General features: G+C 43.1%; 1 protein-coding gene across 21 annotated transcripts in view; it reads right to left on the bottom strand.

The window, feature by feature from the left end:
* Positions 1–3,877: 3,877 nt before the first annotated feature.
* Positions 3,878–25,097, bottom strand: part of MICAL3 (microtubule associated monooxygenase, calponin and LIM domain containing 3) — a 186,742-nt gene continuing 165,522 nt past the window's right edge. For 15 of the 21 annotated variants that reach the window (XM_061363936.1, XM_061363939.1, XM_061363935.1 and 12 more), the window contains 5 exons: positions 21,712–21,762; positions 12,123–12,188; positions 9,676–9,775; positions 8,809–8,882; positions 3,878–8,724 (listed from right to left, as the gene is read on the bottom strand). In XM_061363936.1, coding sequence (XP_061219920.1) covers positions 8,540–8,724; positions 8,809–8,882; positions 9,676–9,775; positions 12,123–12,188; positions 21,712–21,762 — 476 coding nt within the window. In that variant the 3' untranslated portion in view covers positions 3,878–8,539. The remainder of the gene's footprint in view (positions 8,725–8,808; positions 8,883–9,675; positions 9,776–12,122; positions 12,189–21,711; positions 21,763–25,097) is intronic. The other 6 variants (XM_061363942.1, XM_061363951.1, XM_061363958.1 and 3 more) reach the window with 3 other exon arrangements.

Genomic DNA, 25,097 nt, shown 5'->3' with positions numbered 1-25,097 from the left:
GCAGCGCCAGGATCGATGAGTCGGTTGATCTCTCCCTCCACCCGGCGGAGAATGAGGGGAAGGGGCAGCTACAACCGCGAACGGCAGCGGTATCCCCGTGGAGCCCGTCCCGGACCACCGCATCCCCCCAGCGCAGGCAATACTCACTCAGACAACACGCACCCTCAGCACCACCGCTCTGCTGCCGGCGCTATAAGAGCGGCACCAAGAGCCCCGCCCTAGCGGGGCGGGCGGAAAAGGCGGCATGCGCGGCCCCGCGCTCGGCGGGCTGCGGTAAGGGAGGGGCGGTACTGCCCTCATTGCGCTCTGGGGTTTTACACTTGGGAGGCAAACGGGGGAAGAGGAAGCAGCCGTAGGGCTTTTCCCTGGCGAGCGGGTCTGCTGGAAGCCTAGCGAGGTCCCGTCGCCGCGTCACGTTTGGGGGAGGCGGTGCGGGTTGTTCGCCTTCCCGCTCTTCCTCGGAGCAAGCTGTGGCGGACCGCGAACCCGGCCCCAAACCGGTGCCGGGGCTGTCCCGCAGCGGCACCGCCGCTTCTGGAGGTAGAGCAGCCTCGAGGTAATGCTGTGCCGGGCCTTGTGTCCCCGCCTCTGGCAGGAGTGTTCTGGAACTCGGGTTGTGCTTTTAGGTCAGAATCCTCTTGTGAGCCGTTTACAGGCCAGCAAATAAGTTTTAGCTTTTCACTTAATACAGTTTTAAGGGTTTAGCAGAGTTTTACTCAAGCTAGCTGTTATTTAATAAAGCCTTTTATTAGTTTTGTTGAAAGCAGTGCTTACTTTAACACAGCTTTCTCATCATGGTTGCTCTTCTTCCTAACACCACTGAGTCACAGTGCCACTGCCTGCCTTTGTTTTGCAACACAGAGCATGCCAGTGCTGTTTTGAATCAGAAGGGGCTTTAAGAAGCTCATAGTGTTTCTTAAAGTTCCCGGGATTACTGAAAATGAAGCCCAAAGCAATTCCTGATTGAGGCTTGAGTCATGCTGGGTCAGCCGAGCAGGTGGCTTCATGCTGGAAGTGACATGGAAGCTTCTGATGGATTTTGTACATTCTAAGGAACTGAGGAGACAGGCCTTTCCCTTGTTTTTCAGACTGTTCAAGTTGGTCTTGGAAAGGGCCTGCTAGCCCTAAGCAGGCAAAGCGCATACTCTGATCCTTCTGCCCTAAGCCTGTATGTATGTATTTCTTGAGAGAAATCTGCACATTTTCGTTTGTTGGTTTCTGTTACAAGTAATACAGATTTCATTATATGTTTGTATAGGAAAATAAAAAAGAGGTGTTCTTATCTTTTGTTTACAGGAAACCAGGTGCTTACTGTGTCTGATAGAAAAGCACCACATGCTCAGCAAGTTTCGAAATACACACTTATACAGTACCTTGCTGCCAAGAGGCATCCACACTGTTGCAGAGGTGCCAAAGGAAAGCAGTTCTCTTAGTGGAGCTTGGTTTAGACAGGTGTTTTTTCTGTCCTGTTGTAAGTGCTTTGTAAAAGGATGCGAGCTAAGGAAGGAGGCAACTATGTCTTCATTGCTTCCTTTGAGTGATACTTATGAGGCCTTCCCTCCCTCCAGACACCAGCTGTGAACAGCCATGTGCCAGCACCATTGCTTTCACCCATTACCACCTGTAGGATCCTTGATTCTGGTAACAGCTCCATTGATGCTTATATTTAGGATTTAAAGGAAGATGCACTTAGGTGTTCGTTGAATTCTTAACGGGTATCTTCTCCAGGAATGCTTTTCCTGCAGAGATACATGGTGAGGTAGCATCCTTACAGGATTAGGTTTACATTCTCCAAAATGCAGGACTTAAAAATGCAAGTGCTAGTGTAGGCAGCTGTCACAGCACTCATGGTAAGGACTTTCCAACAAGTGTTAAACATGAGATAAGCCAGAATGTCAGTTTTTTCACCTGCTCCTTGCTGTTAGTGTTAGGCATTGACTTCCCCCTTGTTATTTTTCCTGACAAGTTACATTCATTGTCTTTATCCAGGCTAAGTAGCTGTGTAACATGATACGGACCCGTTCCTGCCAAAAAGAGTCTCTGCATGTTATTTAATAGATCCATTGACATACTTCTTCCTGTGCTGCTTGCAGAGCTGAGGGCATGTTCATGCTCCCACCATGGTAACTGCTGTGCAATTCGTTACCTCAGCACTGAACCCAAAGAGCTAAGGAGGGGTCACGATTCTATGCCAGGAGGAACAACTCGGGGTGGGAGAAGCAGCTTCCAGAGCATAAAATGCCACATGCAGAAAGTGTCAGATGTTCCTGAAGGGTACTTTCATTATCAAACTGAAAGCAGCAGTTCGGATTCCATTATAAACGGAAACTGGAAGTAGCCCCAGCTGGGCTGCTGAGGCAGGATTTCCTTGTCAAGAGGGCCTTTTCTGGTGTCACACACACACAGCTGACCTGTGTGGGAATTGTGACCCTCTGAGAGGGCCCTCCAGGGTTCTGAGTTACCAGTTGGGCTTAAACCACCACACAGGGCCAACACAGTTCTTTGCCAAAGCAAACAGTCCAGGAAGGTCTCCTTAGCAGACTGGTTGTTCTGTCCATAGCTTATGAAACAGCAGACCCCCTGGCTCCCTAATTGAGATCGGGGGCCAACAAGTTCATAGTCGAATTAAAAAGCCATGATGAAGTGTTGCAAGGGTGGCCTCTTAAGCTATAGATGGGAGGCAACCTTCTGCCTCCCAGAGTGCAGTGGGTCACTGCCCATATATTCATTTCTCTTTTGGCAGCAAGAGAGAAATCCTTTGTGGACTGGCCTTTTAAACACCAGAGAGATCTCTCCCAGCCCACCACAGCTTTCTCCCACTACTATTTGAAAGCAAGGGACCACAAGGACAGGAATAATTGAAGGGTCTGAAACATTCCCAGGTTACTGCTGACCTATGAAGCTGCACAGAGAGCTGCATCACTCCTGCCACTTACAGCACAACCCGCTATCCCTGGCCTCCAGGCCACAAGAGGAAACCATTATCTCCCCTGTTGCCATAATAGGTCTGCTTTAATCCAGCCTCCTTAGCACAGGGTGATTTGTCCTTTGTTTTGAAAATGGTTGAGTGGGCAGGAAAACAAGACTCATTGTTTGGGGTTTCCCCAGCTGGGATTTCCCTCAACACCCTGTGTGTTTTCAGCCTCTTAAAAAGCAGGCACAGTCTTGCAATTTCCTGACAGGAGTGCTGCTGGCTGGATGGCATTCCTCTGGACTTCAAGCTTCTGCCATTTACTGGACCCAGCGCCCACCACTTGGGCTGAACCTCTCACCCTTTTCAAACCGGATATACCCAGATCCCTTTTCTTGACATATGAGTTGGTGAAGTTCAACCTCTGAATCTTTTCAGCTGTTCAAGGGGCACAGCTGCACTTTGCTTAGCTAATCTTCCTGATCTGGCACACTGGAGTGCTGGAGGCTTAAGCCAACACAAAGGTGGTGTGTCATTGACTCCTTCTCTCACTGAATGCTGCTGTGCCAGTGTAAGGCGCTCATCCTAGTACCGCAAGCTAAGGAAGTGAGCTGCAGCTACAGGAATTAAATCCTAGCTGCTGCAATTCGATTTACATTACCTACACCCCATCTTGGCTATTTATTGCAAGTTCTCTGCACAGAGAATCTGAAGAAACAATGTAAACTATGGAGAAAAGAAGCGCATGTATTGGGGATGTATCAACATCCAATTGTATCTCATATAACTCAGATGGGCTCTGAGCATTCCAGCAAAAAAGAAACTGAAGTCAGGCCCTTTAACACCTGAGTTTTTATCTCATCTCAAGATCGCCTTCCCTCAGCTCCCAGCTTTGGCTTCCTTTTTAATCATCATCTGTAAGAGTGAATGCAAAGGAAACAAACGGTAACTCCACCAACAAAAAAAGAAAAAATAATTAATGACTTTATTTTTTTTCTTTTTTTTTTTAGTTCAGTTGGCCATCTGAGGTGCTAAAATCTCAACACCAACGAAGCAAGTGTGCATAAAAACAAACGGTAGAACACAACCAAACAGAAGAAAACAGGCTGGAACAGAGTTGTTTTTTTACAGGTAGGGTAATACACTTTTCTGTTAACACTCCATACATGCCAACCGTAAAAGCCTTGAACAATCTGAATATCAGAGTTCACTTTCATACAAAAGGGAAGATGCCAAAGCAGATCCCTTCACCTGGATTAGACTTCACACACACACGCATGCACACACAGATACAGAGTATTTAAATTACTGCGATGCCATCAGAACATGGCATCCTCCCCTTCACATCTGCTCTCAGTAACATCCTCACCTGCCCCGCTACCCTGCCTATAGCAGTGCTCTTGAGCAATCCAAAACCAGGAAGTTTTGGAAAATCTCTGTTATTTTGCAGCAGTTGAGAGCCAGCAGTCTCTTTTCTCTGTGAACTATATACAGGCTGGTTTTTAGTATGCTTCAGAGTTCTCTTTATTGCAGACAGAGATGACTGAAATTCCCATAAAGCCTTATTGTGGCTTCTCAGTTTGTACACAGGAGGTTTTCTAATGCAACACCTTTCTCATCCACTGGTCTCCAGTGTAAATACTTGATTGAAAACTCATTTTAAAAGAATGGTAACCAAACAGGGTGTAGCTGTGAGCGTCTTCTCACAAAAGGGAACTGCTGGCTGCCTCTAGAACATGCAGTCTAGACCACGTACAATACTTCATAATGTTCAGGATTAGGATGTATAAAAGTATTAAAAACCACCAGAGTGCACACAAGTGTGGTGACTAGCTCTATGCAAGCGCTGTGTTCTAAGAGAGGCCTAGGCATTGCACAAAACTCAGATTCTCGACCATGGGGGTAACCCAAGGATCCACTGGTGTCTTTACATACAAACAAATATTTACATAAAATGCAGAGATGGATAGAGGAGGACAGACTTTTAAAACTTGCACTTTGCTCTAAAGTATGTTTCAGCAACGCAGTTTGTAACATGCCCTAGCAAGACCATGGGGTGTTGCTTAACTGAAAGGAGGAATATGTCTGGAAATTGGAGCTGAAATGTCTTGTCACCTCCCCTCACATCAGTTCTTTGAAGCTCAGAATTTTACAGCCATTTTATGTATTTGAATGAAAACATGGTTAAAAGGAACAGAAGAGTTATAAAACAAAAATGGTACTGTGAAAACAGCAGGTCAGTTGTTTTGGCAGTCTTCACTCCCCCGTCCCCATTTCTCTCCCCTTCCCTGCAGGAAGCGGTATCCCCCTCCTCCCTTCCCCACAGGGAACTGAAGTGCCTGCCCCATCCTCAGCATGCCCTTGTCATAATGAACACAGGTTATGTTCCAAGCTCAGCTGTCCTCCGGCCCATGTACCACTGGGACAGATGCCCCCGTGTGCCCACTTCTTGGAAACTGAGGGCCTCTGGCCTCCCCTCATACGCAAAATGGATGCACGTCATTGAATGCACATGGCTGAGTCAGGTGCTGCTGCACACCTGGGCACCACAAAGAGCTAGAACATCCTACTTGGATTCTTATACAAATACGAAATCTTGTGGTCACAAGAGCCTTCTTCAGCTTTAAAAATACAAAATTTGACTTAAAAATATTCAGATAGTAAAAAAAAAACAAGTATCTGATATGCAAGTCATATTCTTAAAGTGCAACTGAACAGCAAATACAAGTTGTGCCTTTTACAACCATTTTGATATAAAAAGGCCTTTTAACATTCCATTCCATGTATTTTTAATTGCTGTGTATGTGCGATGTTAGCTCTTCATTTTCATTCTCACTGCTGGAGGCCTTCAGCATAACCTAAAGACTTCAGGTTTTCCTGTGCAGTAGGGCATTACACCCTCAAGTGGTTTATCATTCTTTGGCCAGCATCCCCCAGCAAGAAGGGGAAAAGTAATGATCTGGTATTTCTTCTTCAGGATTTCTTTCTGTTCTACAGCTCACATTCAATGATATTTTGATAAAAGTTAGATGTAGTCCCTATACCTAGTGCATTATGAAGAGGACTGAGGCCAATTCTCTGCCTAAGACAACTTACAATAAAGTTTATCTACCTTCCCTCTTCCTTCCTTCCTCCTCTCCAGTTCCCACTGGCCCCTCAAATGCAGGCTAAAGTACCATTGTCAATTTGAGTTGTGCAGCTGGCTCCTGCACTGGCAAATGGGGGAATTCTGTTTGCAGGACATCCTGTTGGTAAGCCAGCACTGTGATGCTGATGTAGCAGGTTATCACTTGCTAACAGGCACAGTAGCATTGCAGCTCCCTGTCTGCTTGGTTTCATGAGCATCTGGATTTCGTTTGTAATGCCTTTGCAGAAAACACTAGGTGGGGATAAAAAGGAGGACACTTGAGGTGGAAAAAACATGTTTCCAGCTGAGGGAACCAGCAGCACTCTTGAGTCCTTGGGGACAGTCCTACACATCCTTCTTCAGCCTGAGGTACGCTCCTGAGTGAGAGGTGAATACAAATTGTAGAGCCTGGCTTACAGAAGACCTCTTTGAAGAAGGCAGAGTCAACAGCAAGAAACCATGCAAACTTCTGTCCTGGGGCAAAAGAATGAAGGATGTTCAGCCCTGCTTGGGTGCCTTGCACCAACAACCTAAGTTCAAACTGAAAGAGTCAGCACACTGTATGGATACACTTGGGAATGGGACGCTTTCTCAAGGACACTGGGGAGCAAGCTTAGTACTTCTTTACCAAGAACAAAGTCAGCATTCCAAGAGGGAAAACCTCTTACTGCATCCCATTAAGGATGGGACGCATACCCAATGCACAGCACTATTTCAGCTCTGCGGGACAAGCTAAGGGGGCAGTGTGCTCAAGGAGTCTGTCAAACAGTGAATGGTGCCGAACTGCTCAGTGCATATCCTGCTCATTGCTTAATATATGGTTACAGTCAGTGCCCTCCTGGCTGAAAAGCAGCAGCTTTTCTAGCTGAGCCAACAGCTTCTTCCAGCAGATGCACCAGGAAATGTGCTATTTTTGTTTTCATGATGTCCCTCTAGCCATACCTCAGGAGTCCAAGGGTCCCCTCTTTCAGTGAGAAAGAGACATATGGGATACTTCTACCTCACAGTTTTGGCTTTCTTGTTACAAAAATGTAAAATTTAAATAAATTATGAATTTGTTAGTCCAACAGAGGGAATTCTGGGATGCAGAAGAGAAGTATGCTGGGAACACAAAAGGATTCTTACCACTCCATGACTGTGCTGGCTTTTGCATCCTAGGTCAGGATGCATCCGTGGGTACATAAAGGCTGCCCTTGCTGTGAAGCAGGGACCAATCCGCAGTAGTGTCTAACAGAGTTAAAACACTCCCCTCCAAAATCAAATATGTGTAACAAATTATTAATAGGAACACTAATAAATAGCCACAGGTAACAACATCCAGTAATTTAGAAGTGGAAGTTGTAGGATGCAGCAGGCACACACACCCATCACTCATCCTTTTTTTTTTTCCTAAAAGATACAAAAATGAATCTTCTTTCAAGTATTAAAAAAATAAGTTAATTGACAATAAAGGGTCAAAGTGACTGAGGGCCCAGGCAGGTCTTAAGCTTCGTTTCCAATGTGCAAAAACAAAATATAGAGGAAAAAGAAAATAAAAACACTGAAAAGTCTTAATGGTGGTTCAGTCACTTAAGGGCTTCTCCTCTTTGGGGCCTAACAGCCAGGGAATGCCACCTGGTAACACCCCTGCCCCAGCACACACCACTGTCCCACACAGTCAGTATTTTCCAGTGTCAAAACAGTCATAACAAAAACAGAACAAAGAAGCCCACAAGCCTCTGAGCTGTGGCCATGAAGACTAAGGCCAGCAATAGCTGTCTCTCCAGTGTGTAGCGAAGCAGAAGGGCATCTTCTGTCTCTCTTCTTCTCCCCTTATTTCCCTACAAGAAGATTTAGGAGGCTACGATAGGGAGAGAGTCCTCTGATGCCCACATCTCTCTAAAAACCAGGAGGCAGAGAGTTCCATCACGCATATTAGTAGTATCTTTTCTGTCTCATGTTTCTTCATATCTGTGCATAATGATCAACTGCAGGTTTCTTTGGTGGGGAGGAAGACTAAAGCAAAGAAAGTGTTGCCCTGGGCTTCTGGAGCTCTCTTGGACAGGTGACTCCATTTTACAGGCTGCTACAGGCTGCTGTGGTTTTCCAGAGAGGGTTGCCACTTCCCTCCCTCTTATTAGAACTGGTATAGTAAAACCAGGAAAGGAATGGACTGCCATAAATCCAGTTAAGGGTACTTCTTCCCTTAACCTCCTTCCCCACACATGGATTATTCCTCTCCCTCCTACCACACACAAAAGTAAGAGTCCATCGTATAGGACCTCAAGGAGACTCCACGGTCTCAACTCATTATCTTCAACTCGGCTTGCAGACAAGTAAAACTTAAGCTTCTGGAACCAACACGCTTATCAAAAGGCTTCTGAGTGCTTCAAACCAAATCCCTGCATGCTGTTGGACCCTTCGGAGGTTTCCCCTTCAACATCTTCCTATCCATGTAATTCTGGCGAACTCAGGGTAGGCCAACTGGACAACACACATCAGCAGAGGTAAACATGTCAAGCTCAGGACCAGTTCAAGCTAAAACCTTTGGAAAGCATGACTGCCTCCAGGTCCTTGTCTTCCTCTTTTTCTCGAAGCCGTTGCTCCTCAAGGAGAGCCACAAGAGAATCTCTCTGCTCCACTACTTCTAGCATCTCATTCAGGATCCTCTTCTCCTCTGAGAGCTCTGCATCTGTCTTCAGATGATCTACAGAGAGATCAAAAACTATCAGCATACACAAGGCCAGAAATACACACATACAGTCTACAGAATATTCCCTGTTGCTCTCACCTTCTACTGCCATCCTCTCCCGGAGTTCCTGCTGTAATCGGCTCTGCCTGTCTTCCAGTTCTAGCTCCCGAGCACTGGAAGGGAAACATCAGGAACTCAAGTTCTGGGTATATTAAAATACAACATACATTGCTTCATACCATTCTCAATTTTTGATCCCCCTCCACATATCTGCTCTGCATCTTACCAATCTGTTTTGGAGCAACTCTTAAAACACCTAAGATACATATAACTGTATGTTTTAAAGATTTAAATGTACTTTTCAGCATCGCAGGTTCTTTGCCTTCAGCTAGGAAGTGCCATGCAGAAAGCTGAGAGGATTATGGGTGGGATTAAGTCTAAAACAGTGTGAAGGAACAAACAGATGTGTGATACCTCTGTGTATCTGCTGCTACTTCCCGCTCTGTAGAGAAAGTGACTTAACTAAGAGACACGTCAGGCCACTGCCTTTACGGATGCCCATGCTGGGAGGTCAGGAGTATCATAGGCTGATTCTCAGCTGAGATGTGAATCCAATCACATTTCAGAAAAAGTGGCAGTAGGAGTAATAGCAGTAAGAAAAGAAAGCTCCAATTATTTGTGCACATGCAGAAGTATGAATGAATGTGTAAAGTTCTGAGCCATTCCCAAGCTGGTTTGGGGTAAAAACAAGTCTTGTTCATGCAAGTGTTTTCTGGCTCTGTAGAAATGTGTGACTTCTTCCGGTTTTGGTAGATTCTGCTTTTGTTAAGTGTTGCTGGAAGCATTTAATTCAGTCACCTTTGCCATCGTCTCTGCCTGGCGTGAGGACAGGAAGACAATACTGACAGATCTTCCAACACTGTTCCTAACAAAATCCCCCTTTTGAAGCTTTGTACGTTCACTCACAATATCATGAGTTCAGACTCGTAGCGAACCAAGGCATTCTTCTCCTGCACCAGCTTGAACCACTCCTGCATCAGCTTGGGATCATCCTTCTTACCCATGCCTGCCAAAAGAGAAACCTGGTAAGTGTTCAGGTTATGCCCTGCAATCTTCACAAGCCTGAACTGCAAAAACAACAATGGGGCAAAATGTGCAAAGAAAGCCGAGCAAGATTGCTGCCAGAGCACTCCCAAGACGGGTCCATTCAGTTTGCCTAGAGCACATAGAAGAGTCAAGTCACCTCCAAAAGGATTCTTTTCTCTTTGGAGCCTGATTTTTATCTGTTTTTCTTACGATTGCTTGTTTCTTCCTCACTCTTACTGCAGAAAGCCCAGATTTTTGTATGCATTCCACTCTTCTGTTCATTAGAAGAGCTTTTGTAAGTCCTCACATGCCAGCTACTTAAATATACGCTCATCAGAAACAGACTCAATTGGCACTCCATGTGTTTTGCCTTTATTTTCTTCAGTTGCATGTCCTCAATCTTTTCCTTTACTGGCCACAAGTAACATCTTGACTTTTCTTTATTTCAATAGCTCAATACATCTTTTCTGACTGCTCCTCCTAGCCACGTGTATCTACCCATCTTGAAGATCCCCTCTGCAACAGTGAACACAGAAACTACTTATTTGCACATCAGCACTGGAAAGAAGAGGAATCCCCAGAGATATTTGCTAATATCAAAGCAGAATAAAAATACCTTGGGCCTTGGCCACGTACTACAGAAATCCTAGTTGGCATTCCATTCATTTTAAAACTAACTCCTAAACTAACTCAGTAATCCTGTGATGAATCTCATATCTGTCAGGAGTTATGTGGAATAAATTGCAGAATGCTGTTCCCAAAACTTTCTGTTGATATTTATCAAATGTAAGAGCTTACCAGGGAAGCTCCTCCCAGCAATCTCCTGGCCTGGGCCACCGATTCCACTCTGAACTACCTGCAGATGAATGCTGTGAGTTGTATCAGACACCATCAAGAACAGTAACAACGCGCCTGCCTGCATGGAATTGGAGGCCTCAAATCAAGCTCAACAGCATTTTCAGGTTGCTGCATCCTATCAGCTTGCACTGCACATAACCAATGCATCCTAAAGCAACTAACATCCCTGTCTATGTCTGTTATTATGGATAGCATACGTACACTTCCTACATCAAGAGCAAAACCTCTCAAATAGTTATTTTGATGCTAAAAATAATCAAACAGCAAGCTTACTATTCAAACTTGTGGAAACACTTCACAAGTACCACACTAATGGCTAACGGTTAATTCCAACCTGTGCCCTGCCTCCAGCCTTAGGATCTCAGAGGAGCGCAGGCCTGAAGCTAAGCAAAGGAGAGCCTGCAACCCCTGTCAAACTGTGCCTTAAGCTGAGAATATCTGCCTATGAAAAGTCAGAAGAGCAGGCCCTTGGGGAATCCCAGACCTATTGTACCACCCTAAGAGCCTCTGGCTCCATGGACTTTCTGTGGTGTGTTGCTCAGTACAAGCATTCCTTTCTGAGCATCTCTGCACAGTATGCCCGTGTGGCGACAGGAGAGGGAAACCGTACATGCAGATGTCCAGTGCTATGGCGCCATGAAAACACTGGGAAGCCTCTCCATCCTTCCCAATGCCAGGATGTATAGAAAACAAATGCCTCTAAGAAAAATCCAAAACCACAATGCTACTGACCTGTGAAATAAGTAAGTATTCAGTATTTTTAAACAGCCAATGAGCAGAGAAATAATGGGAGGATTGGAGAGGGAGCACTGACAACTGATGTGAGGGAGACCATGGAAAGCAGAGTAAATGGTTAGCAAAATTACACCATGAACACATAAACAACCCCTTCCCCCATGCCTTGGCAATGGAAACTCTACAACACACTCCATTTTGGGACAGTTAAAGAATGCACTCAGCAAGACAGATGAAGGAAAACTGTTCTAGCTTAAGGTTTGTTGGTTTTTAAAGTTCAAGGATGATTTTGCAAACCAATCCTTATAAAGACACAGTATTCCTTTAATCCATATATACTAATTAAAAGGCCATATTTAAGGAAGCAGATTGTCTTCCTGTACCCCACCTTCTAAGTATTTTTCAGGAGGTACAGAGAAATTGAATCCACCAAATGAAAACAGAAACTTGAGTATGACACACCTGCTCCCACCACTGCTGCCCAATGTCCCCCCAGTCGCTATACCTTCCCTAGCACAGCTGGGACTAGCAAAAGGGATACTGTATTCTTTAATAACTTGCCATAGGCTCAGAGAAGCTGTTTACCAGGTTGCTACTGAGAAGGCTGGTTTGGAGACGCAGCAAGAAAAGAGCTAGGGACAGGGCTGGGGGCTTTGTGTTCATTAGCTGACTAACGTTACTATGACAACCCAGCTGTGGTCAAGGAGAACAGGGAGCGTGTGAGGTTACATTACCTTCATGGGCACAGCAAGGGCAGAAGGAGAGAGGTCTACGACGTGGTGTCCCGGCATTGGGCTCAACTTCAATAGGACCAAACGAGGAAGAGGAAGGAGAGGAAGAGGAAGTTGGAAGTGGAACGGAAGAGGAGGAAAGGTGTGAAATAAAAGACAAGCAAAGGACAAAAAGCGTAAGAGTGAGAAAGTAAGGAAACACAAGAAAAGGAAAGAAAAATACAAGAAATGGAGAAGCAGAAACAAGGGATACAGTCTACAGATGAATAATGTCTCTAATAAAGCACAGATAACGGGTCAGAGGTAGGCTGAGGTACTGGTGAACTCTTACTGAGCTGCACAAATACCAGGCAGGAGGTTATCTTTCCTGTACTTTTACATTTTCGAATCACACAGTCTTTAACTGAAAGGTTTGTGAACAAGATGTCAGGATGAGCAGAGACAAATATTTAACCCCTGCTGATAAATGTCAAATTTCAGGCAGGGCTACGAAAACTGTCACCTGCATGCATAAGACACCAGCTGTAAGCAGCCACCCTACCTTAAAGCTTTATCAGGACCATGCTCTTACCACTGTGGCAGCATCCGCTGATGGTAAAAGTGTCCTTTTTAATGGGAAATAATTTCTTCAGACAGGGAACATCAGAGGGAAAATCTGATTAATGTGGAACCAGCCTGGCAGGTTCTGCTGTGTCAAGTATGGTGACTACACATGTGCTCAGCTGGACTGTTGTGCTTAGAGGGGAAAAGGCTTTTACATTGATAAAAAAGTGATTCACATCAGGGTCTACAGAGGCAATGACCAACTGAGGACTTTGCATAGTTAAAATGATAAATTTACAGCCCTCCATTGACATTCTCATTTCACAAAGCATTTTAAAGCTTACAAGTCCTGTTAGTATCTGTATCAGCTATGCTTACTAATACTGTTAGTATTAGTATCGGCTGTACTTAACGTTGCAGAGATAAAACAGTACGAAGTAACCAACGTCACTAATAGTTAGAGGAGACTGTATGCACCAGGAAGGTGATGAGCCTGAAACATCAAAGCTAGCAGAATGGTAACTGCTCTGAATGCACAACTACATTTATAAAGAGGAGGCATTTCTGTGTTGGGAACTCCACAGCAATAATATGGTCAGAATAATGCTTATTTTGTAGAAGTCACCATTTTGATATACATGGGTTGGAGAAAGTTTTACAGACCCAGACTACTGGTGAACTCAGAAGGCTTTAGAAGGGACCATCACAGAACTAGACCAGCACACAGAGGACAAACTGAAGTTAGAAAGAGAGCACATCAGCTTCAAAGCCTGTGACTGAGCAGTGTGGTGCTCTCAGACAGGAAGAAACCTCAGTACTGAGAGCAGGAAGGGGCAACATTAGGAGAGGTGCCACAGCTGGCCATGTGACAGTTACAAATAAAGCATCGTACTAACGTTAGCTGACAGTACCAGAACTTCAGTTATAGCTGTTCTGAATTTTCCAACTTCTTCATTTAAAATTAAAAAATACCAGGGTTTGGGGTTTCTTTTCTATGATTGCCATTTCATAGATCAGTTTACAAAACAAAAACAAAAACAAGAAAACACCCAAACTGCAAAGGCACTGTGAAGAATACGTTTCCACACAAAGCAGAGCATTTAGTGCATGATGCCTGCTATATTTTTTATTTCACATCCTATCTGATTCAACATTAATTCTTCTATAGAAGCTTTAATACTGTAACTTGGCCTAACCACTGTTTTTGGGGGGGTCAGGAGATGGGCATTTAGCTGTATGTAAAAATCCACTGCTGTTCTTCAGGATTTGAGATTTTATTCAGAACTGTGGGGCAGGGATAGGAGGATGTTGCTAACTCAAATGCAGCTATGCGTATAAATTTCAAACCATGGACGTATAGACTTGGTGAGGAACTCCCAACTTGCTATATTTGATCTGAAAATAAGTAGCTGGTACGTGAACATATCATTCATCTCATTGTGACATGACCACAAACTACTAACTTTAGTCATCAGTGAAATGGTCTGACACTAGGAGAGATGCCATTCTTGGTCTTGAGTAAAAAGCCACAGGGCTTACACAGCAGAGTTCACTCCCTGCAGTTGTGTTTTCCTCCTTTGCTGTTAGTTGTCCTATTTTTTAACAGAAACTTTATTCTCCCACTCTTGTCTAAGGAAAATTTGTCCTTGAATCAGGTTACAAACTTACAAACAGTCCTGCTACTGGAAATGCTAACATTACTTTTTAGCAAGATAATGAAAATAACCTATACCATTAAGATCATTCCCAGCTACTCCAGATGTAAATTATAGTTGCATCAGTGAACGTATGGTCATTACAACTGCTTTGGGAACAGCTTCTGTGCAGACCAGGATAATTAGCAAGGCTTTAAAAAGCGTTCCTTATGTACCCGAGGTCCTTAACAGCAAGGACAGAGCTAAGTGCAATTCCAAAACTTACCTCCTATAGTTCTCTAAAGCTGTAAACATTCTGATCTAAAAGTGTCATAATCTGAAGCTACAAGTATTATAGAACATATAATGCAGTACAATTGTAAATGGTTTTTTAGAAACTCCTTTCAGGTGATAGTCATGAAAACTGCCTCTCCACCTTTGCTAGTAAAGAGTATCCCATGTGGTACAGACACTTAAGCAGACTGAAACAGGAACTTGCTAGTTTTAAGAGAAAAACTATATTTCAGGAAAGGGAAAAATATTTTTCACTGACAGGAACCAACCTTCAAGTGTCACATGTTTCACTGTCCTTTCAGATCAGATGAACTCCTGGAACTAGATCATCTTAAGGTCCCTTCCAACCCAAACTATTCTATGAGTCTAAGAAAAGGCCTCTTCAACTAGCTCAGCAGCAGACCCAGGGGGGATAAACAGAAGATCACTTGATGAACGGACAAAGCGTCCCCTCAGCCAGATGACAGTTTTAGACAGGGAATGTATCATAATATCCTTCACATTCCTGTTTATTCACATTCAAGGTTCATTTTTAAAAAATACAACTTCAGAGCACGAGCTCTCACTGTGTATGTGTATGCTGAAGGACAATCCTGGGAAAAGGCTGAACTCCTTGTCCAGTACTATCAAACAGGACAACTATAACAACACCCTGTTTCACAATATGGTGTTAAAACCTGTCTCATCTACTTTGCCCTTCTCACTTGTCCAGTCACGTTATGGAAATCCTTACTTGTCTTCTTATTTCTCCCAGTGCCATTACTAATCCTGCAGTAAGTATTATTCTTACTGATCAAAGAAGAGGAATCACCACCTCATGGTCTCATTAAATTAAAACCATGCTCATCCCAGCAAAGCAGTTTTCCTTGCCATGGAGTCGGGGCCAGATGGGAAAAACTCTTTTGTCAAGCAAATTAAAAAAAATAAACAATCTCCTTTCTGGTTAAGTCTCTTCCACCACCAAAACCCAGGCCAGGTCTGGTGACACAGGTTTTTATCCACAGCATGGAACATGCACTGCTGGCAGCAGCAATACAAGCTACCCACTGCCCTGCTGAAGCGCTTTGCTGGGGAGGAACTCAAAGGCAGTGGAAGAACCATTTCTGTGACCATTCACTTTTTAGGTTCCCTCTGTGCTGTCAGCAAAAGTCTGAGGTGTGACTGTAGCTTCTGGACAGAAAACTACCGCTTCTTTTTTTTTTCTCAGAGAGGCAAACCTGCCAACAGACCGCGTTAATCACAAGCTGTGCTTCTGAGGGTGTGTAAAGCCTGCACAGCAGAGGCCAGCAGCCCAAGGGGGCATGTGGGGTGATCGGTACAGAGCTGGGAACTGCAGCTCCTTGAGGAGTGTGCCCCAGCTCCCAAGCACACTGAACATCCTGGAGAGGTAGAAGCTCTGCCTATCAGATTAGCCATCTGCTAGACATCAATAAGGTGATTGGAATTATTCAATAAGGTGACTGGAATTATTTTGCCTCTGGAAAACAAGCCTTCCCCAGACCCTTCTGGGAAATCTTTCATGCTGTCATGACAAGAAAGACCTTGTTTGTCATAGCACTCTTGAGAGACTGCAGACTTTGCTATGGCGGTGGAAACCAAGAGCCATGGCAAGAATAAACACCATAGCTCCAAAGCCTCTTCAAACAAGGAACAGAAATTGTATAGCCTTGATGGAACATACCTCCCTTTTCACTGTAGGTTGTTCTTTGGTACACAAGCTACACTGGATTGTTGTCATCTTTTTTTCACTTTTTATTTACTTGTTATTTAAAGAGCAATACTTCAGACTGGTTTTGTCCTTTTTTGCTGTAGATACACAACACTTCATAATGTGAAGCAGAGTAGTAAAAAATGATAGATCGAGATGAAGAAAGCACAGAAGAAAGTCTGGGGTGGCAGACACCATTATCACCAAGCTATAGCTCACACTGATCCTCTTCACTATTTGCCCATGCACTGTGGTATGAGAGCTGTGATAACTTCTGAGGAGTGGTGAGCTACACCAAATGGTGTCACATCCTTTGCAAAAGACATCCAAGGACTTTAATTTCTATACTGCTGACTAACCACAGCAGTTTGGAAATCAGCAACACCAGGCAGGAAATCCAGTTCTGAGGCTAATCTCAGTTCTCTGGAACCATTATGCTGGCACTTGACCTCACAAACTGAGAGCATGACACTTCAGAAATTCTTATTCTACTACAAATTCTCTTGCTCATTCAGTGGGCAGACTAAGAGCTCTGATTTTAAATCAGTGCTTAAAATAAGGCTCAGTTCGCATGAGATCAGTAAGACAACTGTGCACTGATCACAGGAAATATCCTCTTTCCCACCTTTTAGAAATCAGTTATGTCAGAAACAGTAGTCCTAAAAAATTAAGCATCCCAACTCTACTGTTTGGTGAAGCTGTTCAGCAGCAGTGTTGTGAAAGAATAAGAACAGAGAAAGCCATGTCCTGGAGAACAGCGTCTGCACACCTGCAGGTATTACAAAGTTGAGGACAAGGATTGTGACTATCCCATTAGCACATCACTCAGCGTGTCTGACTTAACAGTTTACTAAAACTGGCAAAATAACTATCCTGTAGAGTACAATCACTAGAAGAAACCTGGGAAAAACTCTTAGACCACTGAACTGTCATACAAACTGAATCATACCTTTACTTGTTCAGCAGAAGAGAGGAATAAAAAAAACAGGTGGGGAGGGGAAAGAAAAATAGGGAAAGCAACAGCTGGAGCAGCATGCACACACAAATGGCACGGAAGTGTTCTGCTTCTACTAGACCTCAAGGCACTTTGAAAAGCAGTCAGTCAGTACAGTCTTGCACTGACCCTCCCTCCTCAGACTGTGTGCAGTTGTGAGAGATGTGTAGAAAGCAGCAGGTAAATGGTGACTGCTTGGCTTCCAGTACCTAATGAGTACTCTCATTATACTTAACAAGTATATAATGAAGTATATACTTAACAAGTATATAAATGCTTATCAAGTGCTCTTTCCTGCTCCACATTTACAGCAAAGAAAAAGACGTTACCATTCACTTCAGTGGCAAAAGCAGCTGCAGACTGTGAAAACAATGTTTATCTCACAACTCCACTCCTCCTCCAGGAGAGCCCTGTTTGCCAGTCACAAGAATAGCACTGTTCCCACTTGAGTATACCAGACTCCAGCCCTGCAGAGTTAGATCTGCAGGTCTTTAAAGGACCTACTCAGCACAAGTATTTTGAGGAAATTTAAAGTGAAGCTGTCGGAGACTATGCTTTAAACCAACATTAAAAAAACCCCAAACCATAATCCACACTTCCCCCCCCCCCCTTACCTGTTGTTCATAAGGCTCTTATCAAGAAGGAAGAACTTATGTCTGAAATCAGCACTTTCAAACATACCAGCTCTCTTCCTTACGTCCCTCTTGCCTGCCTCAGCACACTCCAGCCAAGAGCAAAACAAGACAGGAGCGTGGGACTGTTTCCCCAGTGATTCCCTCCTGGGTGCAAGGAAACTGAAGCTGCTCATTTGGACGCAGAGGGAACAAGGGAGGTGCTTTCCACAGGCAGCGGAGCAGAAAATGGGGACAAGGAACCGGTGGGTAAGGAGGAACTGAGGCAGGGATTAACTAAGCAAGGAAACTAAGAATGCAGATGACTGAAGGAGAAGAGAGAGAGAAGAGGGGGAAAAAAGGGAAGGGGTGAAAGGTGGCAAATCTGTGGAGAATACATGATCTGCAGTATTCCAGACAAATAATGCTGGGTAGAAGAGGGAGCAGAGCCTAAACTTTTTGGAAGAAGGCCAGAGGCAGGGGTTGAGACTATGGGGACTGAGTCAGTGGGAAGATCAGGAACAGTGAAAGACTAGGAACAGCTAGTGGGGAGGAACAGGTCTGAAGGGTAAATACTAGGATTTATTTTTCAAAAATGTAGGATTAAAATTAAATGCCTGAGAAGCAGAAACTGGGACTGAGGGTGCAAATGGAAATGAAGAACTTTGGATGGAAAAGGACAGGATTAGGGCAAGGACTATCCGGAAAGAGGAAATAAAAGGGACAAAAAGTGTATATCCACCAGAACACTGCACCTTTCCAGTGTCTGGCTCAGAATCCATGTTTTCAAGTCTCACTATTCCACAGCTGCCAGCAACCATCTGTGAAATTCACTGACTGTGTCCCATTTCCATAAGGATCTACGTAGAGGATGACAACCTAGCATTGCTACCAGTTATCCCACACAGACATGGAACAGAGTTCTGTGCAGAGGATCTAAAGGTTATAAATCTGTTGATATATCAGCTTGATACAAAATCTTAATTTCAGTTGACTTTGCAACCTTTGCAATGTTCTTTTACCATAGCTGCATATCCGATATACACACAGAGGAATTGAAATGTGACCATCTGTAGTGTGAAATGAAACATCTGCTTTATGGCAATGGTACATGACATTTTACAACAGTAAGAGAGGATTATGGCATCTGAGCAGAGCAACGGAGGTAGTTAAGATAGCCATGTGCAATACTGCAAACTGGAACTTGACCAAGGATGTCAGAAGTTACCACGCCCTTGCAGAAGTAGTTGTGCAATCTGTAACAACTAAATGAAACGCAACTCTCGTTAGTGGAAAGAAAATCCAGAATAAGTAAATGGCTTAAATCATTCCAAAATTATCACCAATTTACAGACAGCTTCTCAAAGTTTTTTTTTGCCATTCTGCTTATCATTCTACTGACAGCATGACTCTAGAATCATGCCCATGCCTCAGAGACACAAGTTGACAGTAGAATAACATAACTGTGTAGTCATCCTAGCTGCTTAGAGCACTCAGCAGGACCATGCAACCACATGGTGCTCCAGGGACTTTTATGGCACTCCACCAGATACAGCATCCTGCACAGACATGTTAATTTTGAAGCTGAGCTCTAAATCTGCCACTGAATAGTGACAGGTATCCTCAGAGCAATGTATATCCCTTCTGGCAAAAGTGTTCTGGCAGCCCCAAAAGGAAATATAAAGCAAATTACAGAGGCAACAAAACAGTACTACAAAGCCACTTACTCCAGGCAGGCTATACTGGCTCATTGCATTTAAAGGGATACTGCCCAATACAGGGTTTTCAAGTTCATTTTGAAAAGGTATTTTTGAGATGAGAAGAAACTTGATATAAGTTTAAAATATATCAACCATTTCTAAATAAACGTGAACATTGTCTCTGACTGTTGGAAGCCTCCGAGTCACCATATAAATAAAATCAGCCTGTTACAGAAGATCAAAAATTACCACTGTGGGATGACTACCCGAGTTCAGAGAAATGGAAAAGGCAAAAATGCAAAAAAGATTAGCAGTAATTTCAATTTTCAGTTAAGATTTTCTCCAATACAATACTTTGAGTGACAGTGTCCCTTTAAGTAAATATTATTTTGCTTTTCTTAAAGCCTCTATTAGTGATTTTGATGGGATAGCTGTCTCTAAAGAAGCATTAGGAGGAGAAGCAGGAGGAGGGAGAGGTATAGTGGAAATAGCATTAAATAGGGATAAGGGTCTGTTAAGTGTAATTCAGCATCAACCCTTTTACAGCTCCTACCCTATCCACATGTAAGTGTGGGCCAGCCCTGATGGACGTAACTAGGAAGAGGGTCTCAAAGTCTCCCTGCAGAAGATATCCCAGGAAAGGATGGCAGAAGAACTGAACAGTGAATGACACACAGGGCTAGAAGCAGACTATCACATCAAAATTAGCACAGGGGAACTGGGCAACAAATTAGGTCTACTAAGGAGGAAAATCTTCCAGTTTGAAACTTGAACTTAGGTAGATATTCTTAGCTCAAGTGTTTGATCTTCCATAAAAGCCTATTGTGTCAGGACAATCTGGAGTCATTGCCAACAGACAGCTACAGGTAGATACTATGTGGGACAGCCTCCCCCTGGAGGAGTAAAAAAAGCCCCAGACAGTTAAAAGCCTGAGCAAGATTGTTTGAAGGATAAAAAGCAGAACACAATGAAATCAGGGGAAGACTTCTAGTGATGTGTCTTGGATCCAGCCTAGAGCATGTGGATCTTTCACTCTGTGGAGCTGGTCAGTAATGCACTCCCTCAACAAAAACACATCTTAGATCAAGGAACTTTATATTCTGAAAGACAAAGGAAATGAGACCTTCAGATGACAAGGCAACCAAGCAGAGTTTGCCTTCTCTTTGATCTGCTGACAGATGTGTCCATTTTATAAGAATAGATTTAGGACAATTAAACTAGCAAAGGGAATTCTGATTTTCAAGATTTGCAAGTGCTAAACAAATGCTGTTTGCAATCCAAAAGTTATCTGCCTACTAAGGGATTCAGGAAGTAACACTAAGGAAATGCAGTGTCATGGTACAGAGTGATGACCAGACTATAATCAGTAAGTGAAAAAAAGAGCTAAACACTAACACATGTTTAGCACTAAATGGGACATTAAAAAAAAACAACACAACAACCTAGCAAGAATATTATTAGCTGTGTAATGATACAAACTGGGATGACTGGAAACTAACAGCAGATTCCAGCAAAAAATGACTGGAAATCTTAACAGTAGATTCTTTCCTAACCAAGACAAAACAAAGAAGAAGAAGTATCTGTCATCTGCAAGTGTTTCCAGAGTTCCTTGAAGGAGCATTTTGGTTTTGTTAGATCATCAACACACTCTGGCTTTTTTGGAATAAGCAAATGAGGCTCAAGGGCAACAGGGAGGCAATGGCATGCCATAAACTGCCTTTACAGTGCTGTTAGCTCTTGGGAGCAGGTCAGTTCTGCTGTCCCCTTCACATTAAAATATTTTGCTAAAGAAGGTTTCAGTAGTAGAACTAAACTTTGCGAAGGAGAAGCAAAAAGCCAGCGTGGCCTTCCACTGCTAGCAGGGAAGGTGCCTGGAGTGAAAACTGTATGTAGATTTTGAAATAAGTACTGTGGAAAATAGACCTTACACATGGTTTGTGGAGCATGCCAGGATCTCCTCTTCCTGAGCTGGAAAAGGGGTTCTGCTATAGCCAGTCATGTGCTGTTTCTTCTTGGTTGTGAGCCAAGGATGGGAGAAGTAGGTGAAGGGAAGGGTGGGGAGGAGTGTCAGCAGGGTTAGTGTCAGCAGGAGGTTCAGCCATACATACCACCCAGATGCAAGTCGATGAGGTCACTGTAATAAGACTCTCCCCAATAGTCTACAACAAGGAATTGGTGAAGACAGAGTTATTGAATCAGATACCCCCACCCTAGCCCCACACAATCAGAGCAACACATGAGAAAAAAGAGACAGAAAGAAAGGCAAACAAACATGCAGCTATACACCTGGGCACATATATGTATGTATATAAAAATTATATGTGTGTCTTTATGTATACATATATGTACACACAAACACAGATGTATCACAAACATATATACTGAGATGAGGAGAAAACTCCCAGCAGGCAGGGAAGGACTTCCAAAGGGGAAAATAAAAAAATCAAGTCTACAAAGGGGCATTTTCACCTATTTCCATCTGCACCAGTACCTGACATCGATGTCTTTCCTGTTCTTGCTGAGAAAAGCAGAACCAATCTTGTTGCTTTCATGCTGAGCAATATGTTAGAAGGAAACAGTGCAGTTTCTTAGGTCAGCTGCAGGAAAGGTGTAAAGGTTGAATCCTTGGAGACGACTGAGTGGAAGCGACTGAGTGTGTGTACAGCACACGGGTGGAAGGCACTGACCAAGCACTGACATGAATGGCAAGTGGGTGTCTTCCTGCTAATGCAATATCTATGCCAGAGAAAAACCTGCACAGAAGTGTGTGGAACAGAGGCATGTACGTCCATAGCTGCTAGAGACAGGTACACCATGAGTCTAGCACCGTGTAATGTTTCTTTGGGGAAGAGACAGATGGGAGTACAGAAGCACTGTTTCTCGCTGCATATGATTCACTTGATGTAAAGAGATGGCTCTTAAATTTTTCTGCATTGATCTGACAGTAGGAGACATTTTCCCAGCTCAAAGTTTATGCTAAATGAGGATAAGGGAGCAAAAAGAGGTTCCAGAAATTTCCGATTCAATATGTTTTTCAGTTAATAATTTAAAAAGTAAAAAAAAACCACACAGGAAATCAAAGCCACCAGCATGTCCAAACAGGCGAATATACCATAACACAAAGTACCATTAGATTGAGAACAATCCCATTCAGGGTGTCTCTTGGGACACTGTAGAAAAATAGGGAAACTCTTCACTGACATTATCCTACTCTACTTTTGCAGGGAAATACCATGATGCAAAATAAAGCAGGGGAGGGAGGAAGGAAATGAAGGATGACAAAAGCTTAGATTGCCTGCAGATGACAAACTTGCCACCTGAAATAGAGCTTACATTCCAAGTCATTCATTCTTGCTATGAATGTGATTCTCAGATCCTGAGATTTTCAAAGATAATCACAGAGAACAGATTAAGGCAATTAAGTCATTGTAGGGTGTGAGATTATTTTCTGAATCAGACATGACAGATTGAACATTCACCTTTTACAAGAACAAAAGATCAAGTGCACCTTGCCTGAGGCTGAGCTATTTTGAAAAGGAAATGTAGACAGACAAAAAGGTGTAAATATTTTATCAAAATTCAAGTTGACAATGACCTCCAAAATGTTTCCAAGTCTGACTAGTTGTGTAACTAGTATCAACATACACACATTCAAATTTGACAACTATCGGATAATGAGTGAAATACCTGGAGTGTTGAGCTTTCTGTACCTATTGCTAGGATCTAAAATTAAGTGTAACCTCTCAGGAAGAGAGCAGGGCATAACTGTGAAGCAGTTTAAGTCACTTGGCAAGAATATATTATGGATGATGCAAAACAGATGGAAAACAGAAGCAAAATCATTCTAAGTAAACAAATTCTGCCCTATAGCACTGGTCTTTGTTCTTACCAGTCCAACTGAAAAATGCTTTTTCTAAAAATCCAAAGAGGTCCAGAGGTCAGAAATCTGAGGAATTAAAGCTAGTGGAAGACCTCTACAGAAGCAAAATTGTAAATTCTCCAAGATAGGAAAGACAAGTAAGAGGCAGCATGCTAAAAGACGATAAATGACATCCGAGAAGTAGTTCAAATGGTCTCATCTGTCTTCTTCTATAATAGAAAACAATCCTAAGAAATTACAGAATTCTGCTGCTTCTGTTAGGATTTTCAAGTATCAAGTAGTAGAAAACTACCACTAATACTAAAACGCTGTATTTAAAAGCCTAAGTCAGTGACTGATTTTTTTCTTTCCCTGTAGAGAGGAAAGCTGACTAACCCATGCTCTCCTAGAACTGTTACTACTGGTTGCTGTCTATGGGACTGCCATGACTTCAGTCCTGCACTGTAATCCTTCCCTATTTATGTGGACAGGGTATGTGCACAGGAGGCACACCTCCAACCCTGCCCCATTTTCTTCCTCTTGTACAAGCTTATTAAAAGAGATGATTTTTTTTTCTTTCTATATAAACTGCTGTTCCCTTTTTAAACTTTTTGTTGCATGGTTTTGTTAGGGGAGGGACTGATAAGAGGCAAGAGTGTGACTTCACTCCTTTACACAACAGTACCTGCTGAATTCAGTGGTCACTGTTAGGTCAGTGTCTTAGGCAATGCAGATGGCAAGAAAATAATACTGTCCTCCTGAAAAATTAATGGTTATTGGAGGCAGAAATTAACTGTAGTTGTAGAATGTGACACTGAAGACTTTAAATAGAAGAAATTCAGTTATTTTACTGTCAACATATATTAAATGTCCATGCAAGAGTGGCTAGAGAGGTGAACTATGGAGTGAATTTATATTCCTGTGAGTCAACACAAGTTAGAACATGCTTCTCCCCTCTCCCAGATGTTTGCTGTTAGTCCTCTGAATAACTAGAAGAGTTGAGACTAGTGAATTCTTTATGACTGACTTAAGCTTCCGTAACCAGAATGTATAATCTGTTGGTAGAAATATGTTGCAAGAGCAAAGCATTCCCTAGGGGCTTCCCAAAGAAAAAAGATTCACTTTACAAAGAGCGATGCAATCATTCTAGGAAATTCACAAATACACAAGCTCATCTAAGACTGCTGCCACTTTGGGAGAACTGGGAGTGAGAGACTAGTTATCCAAGGGTTTAATTCTGCAGTCTTCCATATAAAATAGCAATTCAACTCTTACTCTGCCCTCTGAATGTTTTTTAGGCATTCTGCAATGAGAGAATATTCCATAATGAAGAATGTTCTCTCAATTGCTGAGACTTCCCACTTGTGCTGACATGTCTTATTTCAAAGTCATTTAAGCAGCTGAGTAACCAAGACAGACTTCCAGATGGAAAGAAAAAGAACAACAAGAGGTAAGAGAAGTGATTATAGTAAGTGCAGTAACTGGCAGGCCAGAGAACAGAGTAGTTCCACACAGAAATACACAGCATGAGGAAGGAGGCACCCCCACAAAGAAAGGTTTTGCACAAGGTTATTTTTTGAACTCACAAATTAAAAAGTCAGATTACAAAACCACTGAAGTCCTCAAGATTGTTCT

Source organism: Neopsephotus bourkii, unplaced genomic scaffold (genome assembly GCF_033783945.1).
Source record: "Neopsephotus bourkii isolate Nb327-2 ecotype Australia unplaced genomic scaffold, CSIRO-AGI_Nbou_v1 NB_1183, whole genome shotgun sequence".
NCBI classification, from domain to species: Eukaryota; Metazoa; Chordata; class Aves; order Psittaciformes; family Psittacidae; genus Neopsephotus; species Neopsephotus bourkii.
The sequence above is the reverse complement of the archived record's forward strand: the minus strand, read 5'-3'. Positions and strand labels throughout refer to the sequence as shown.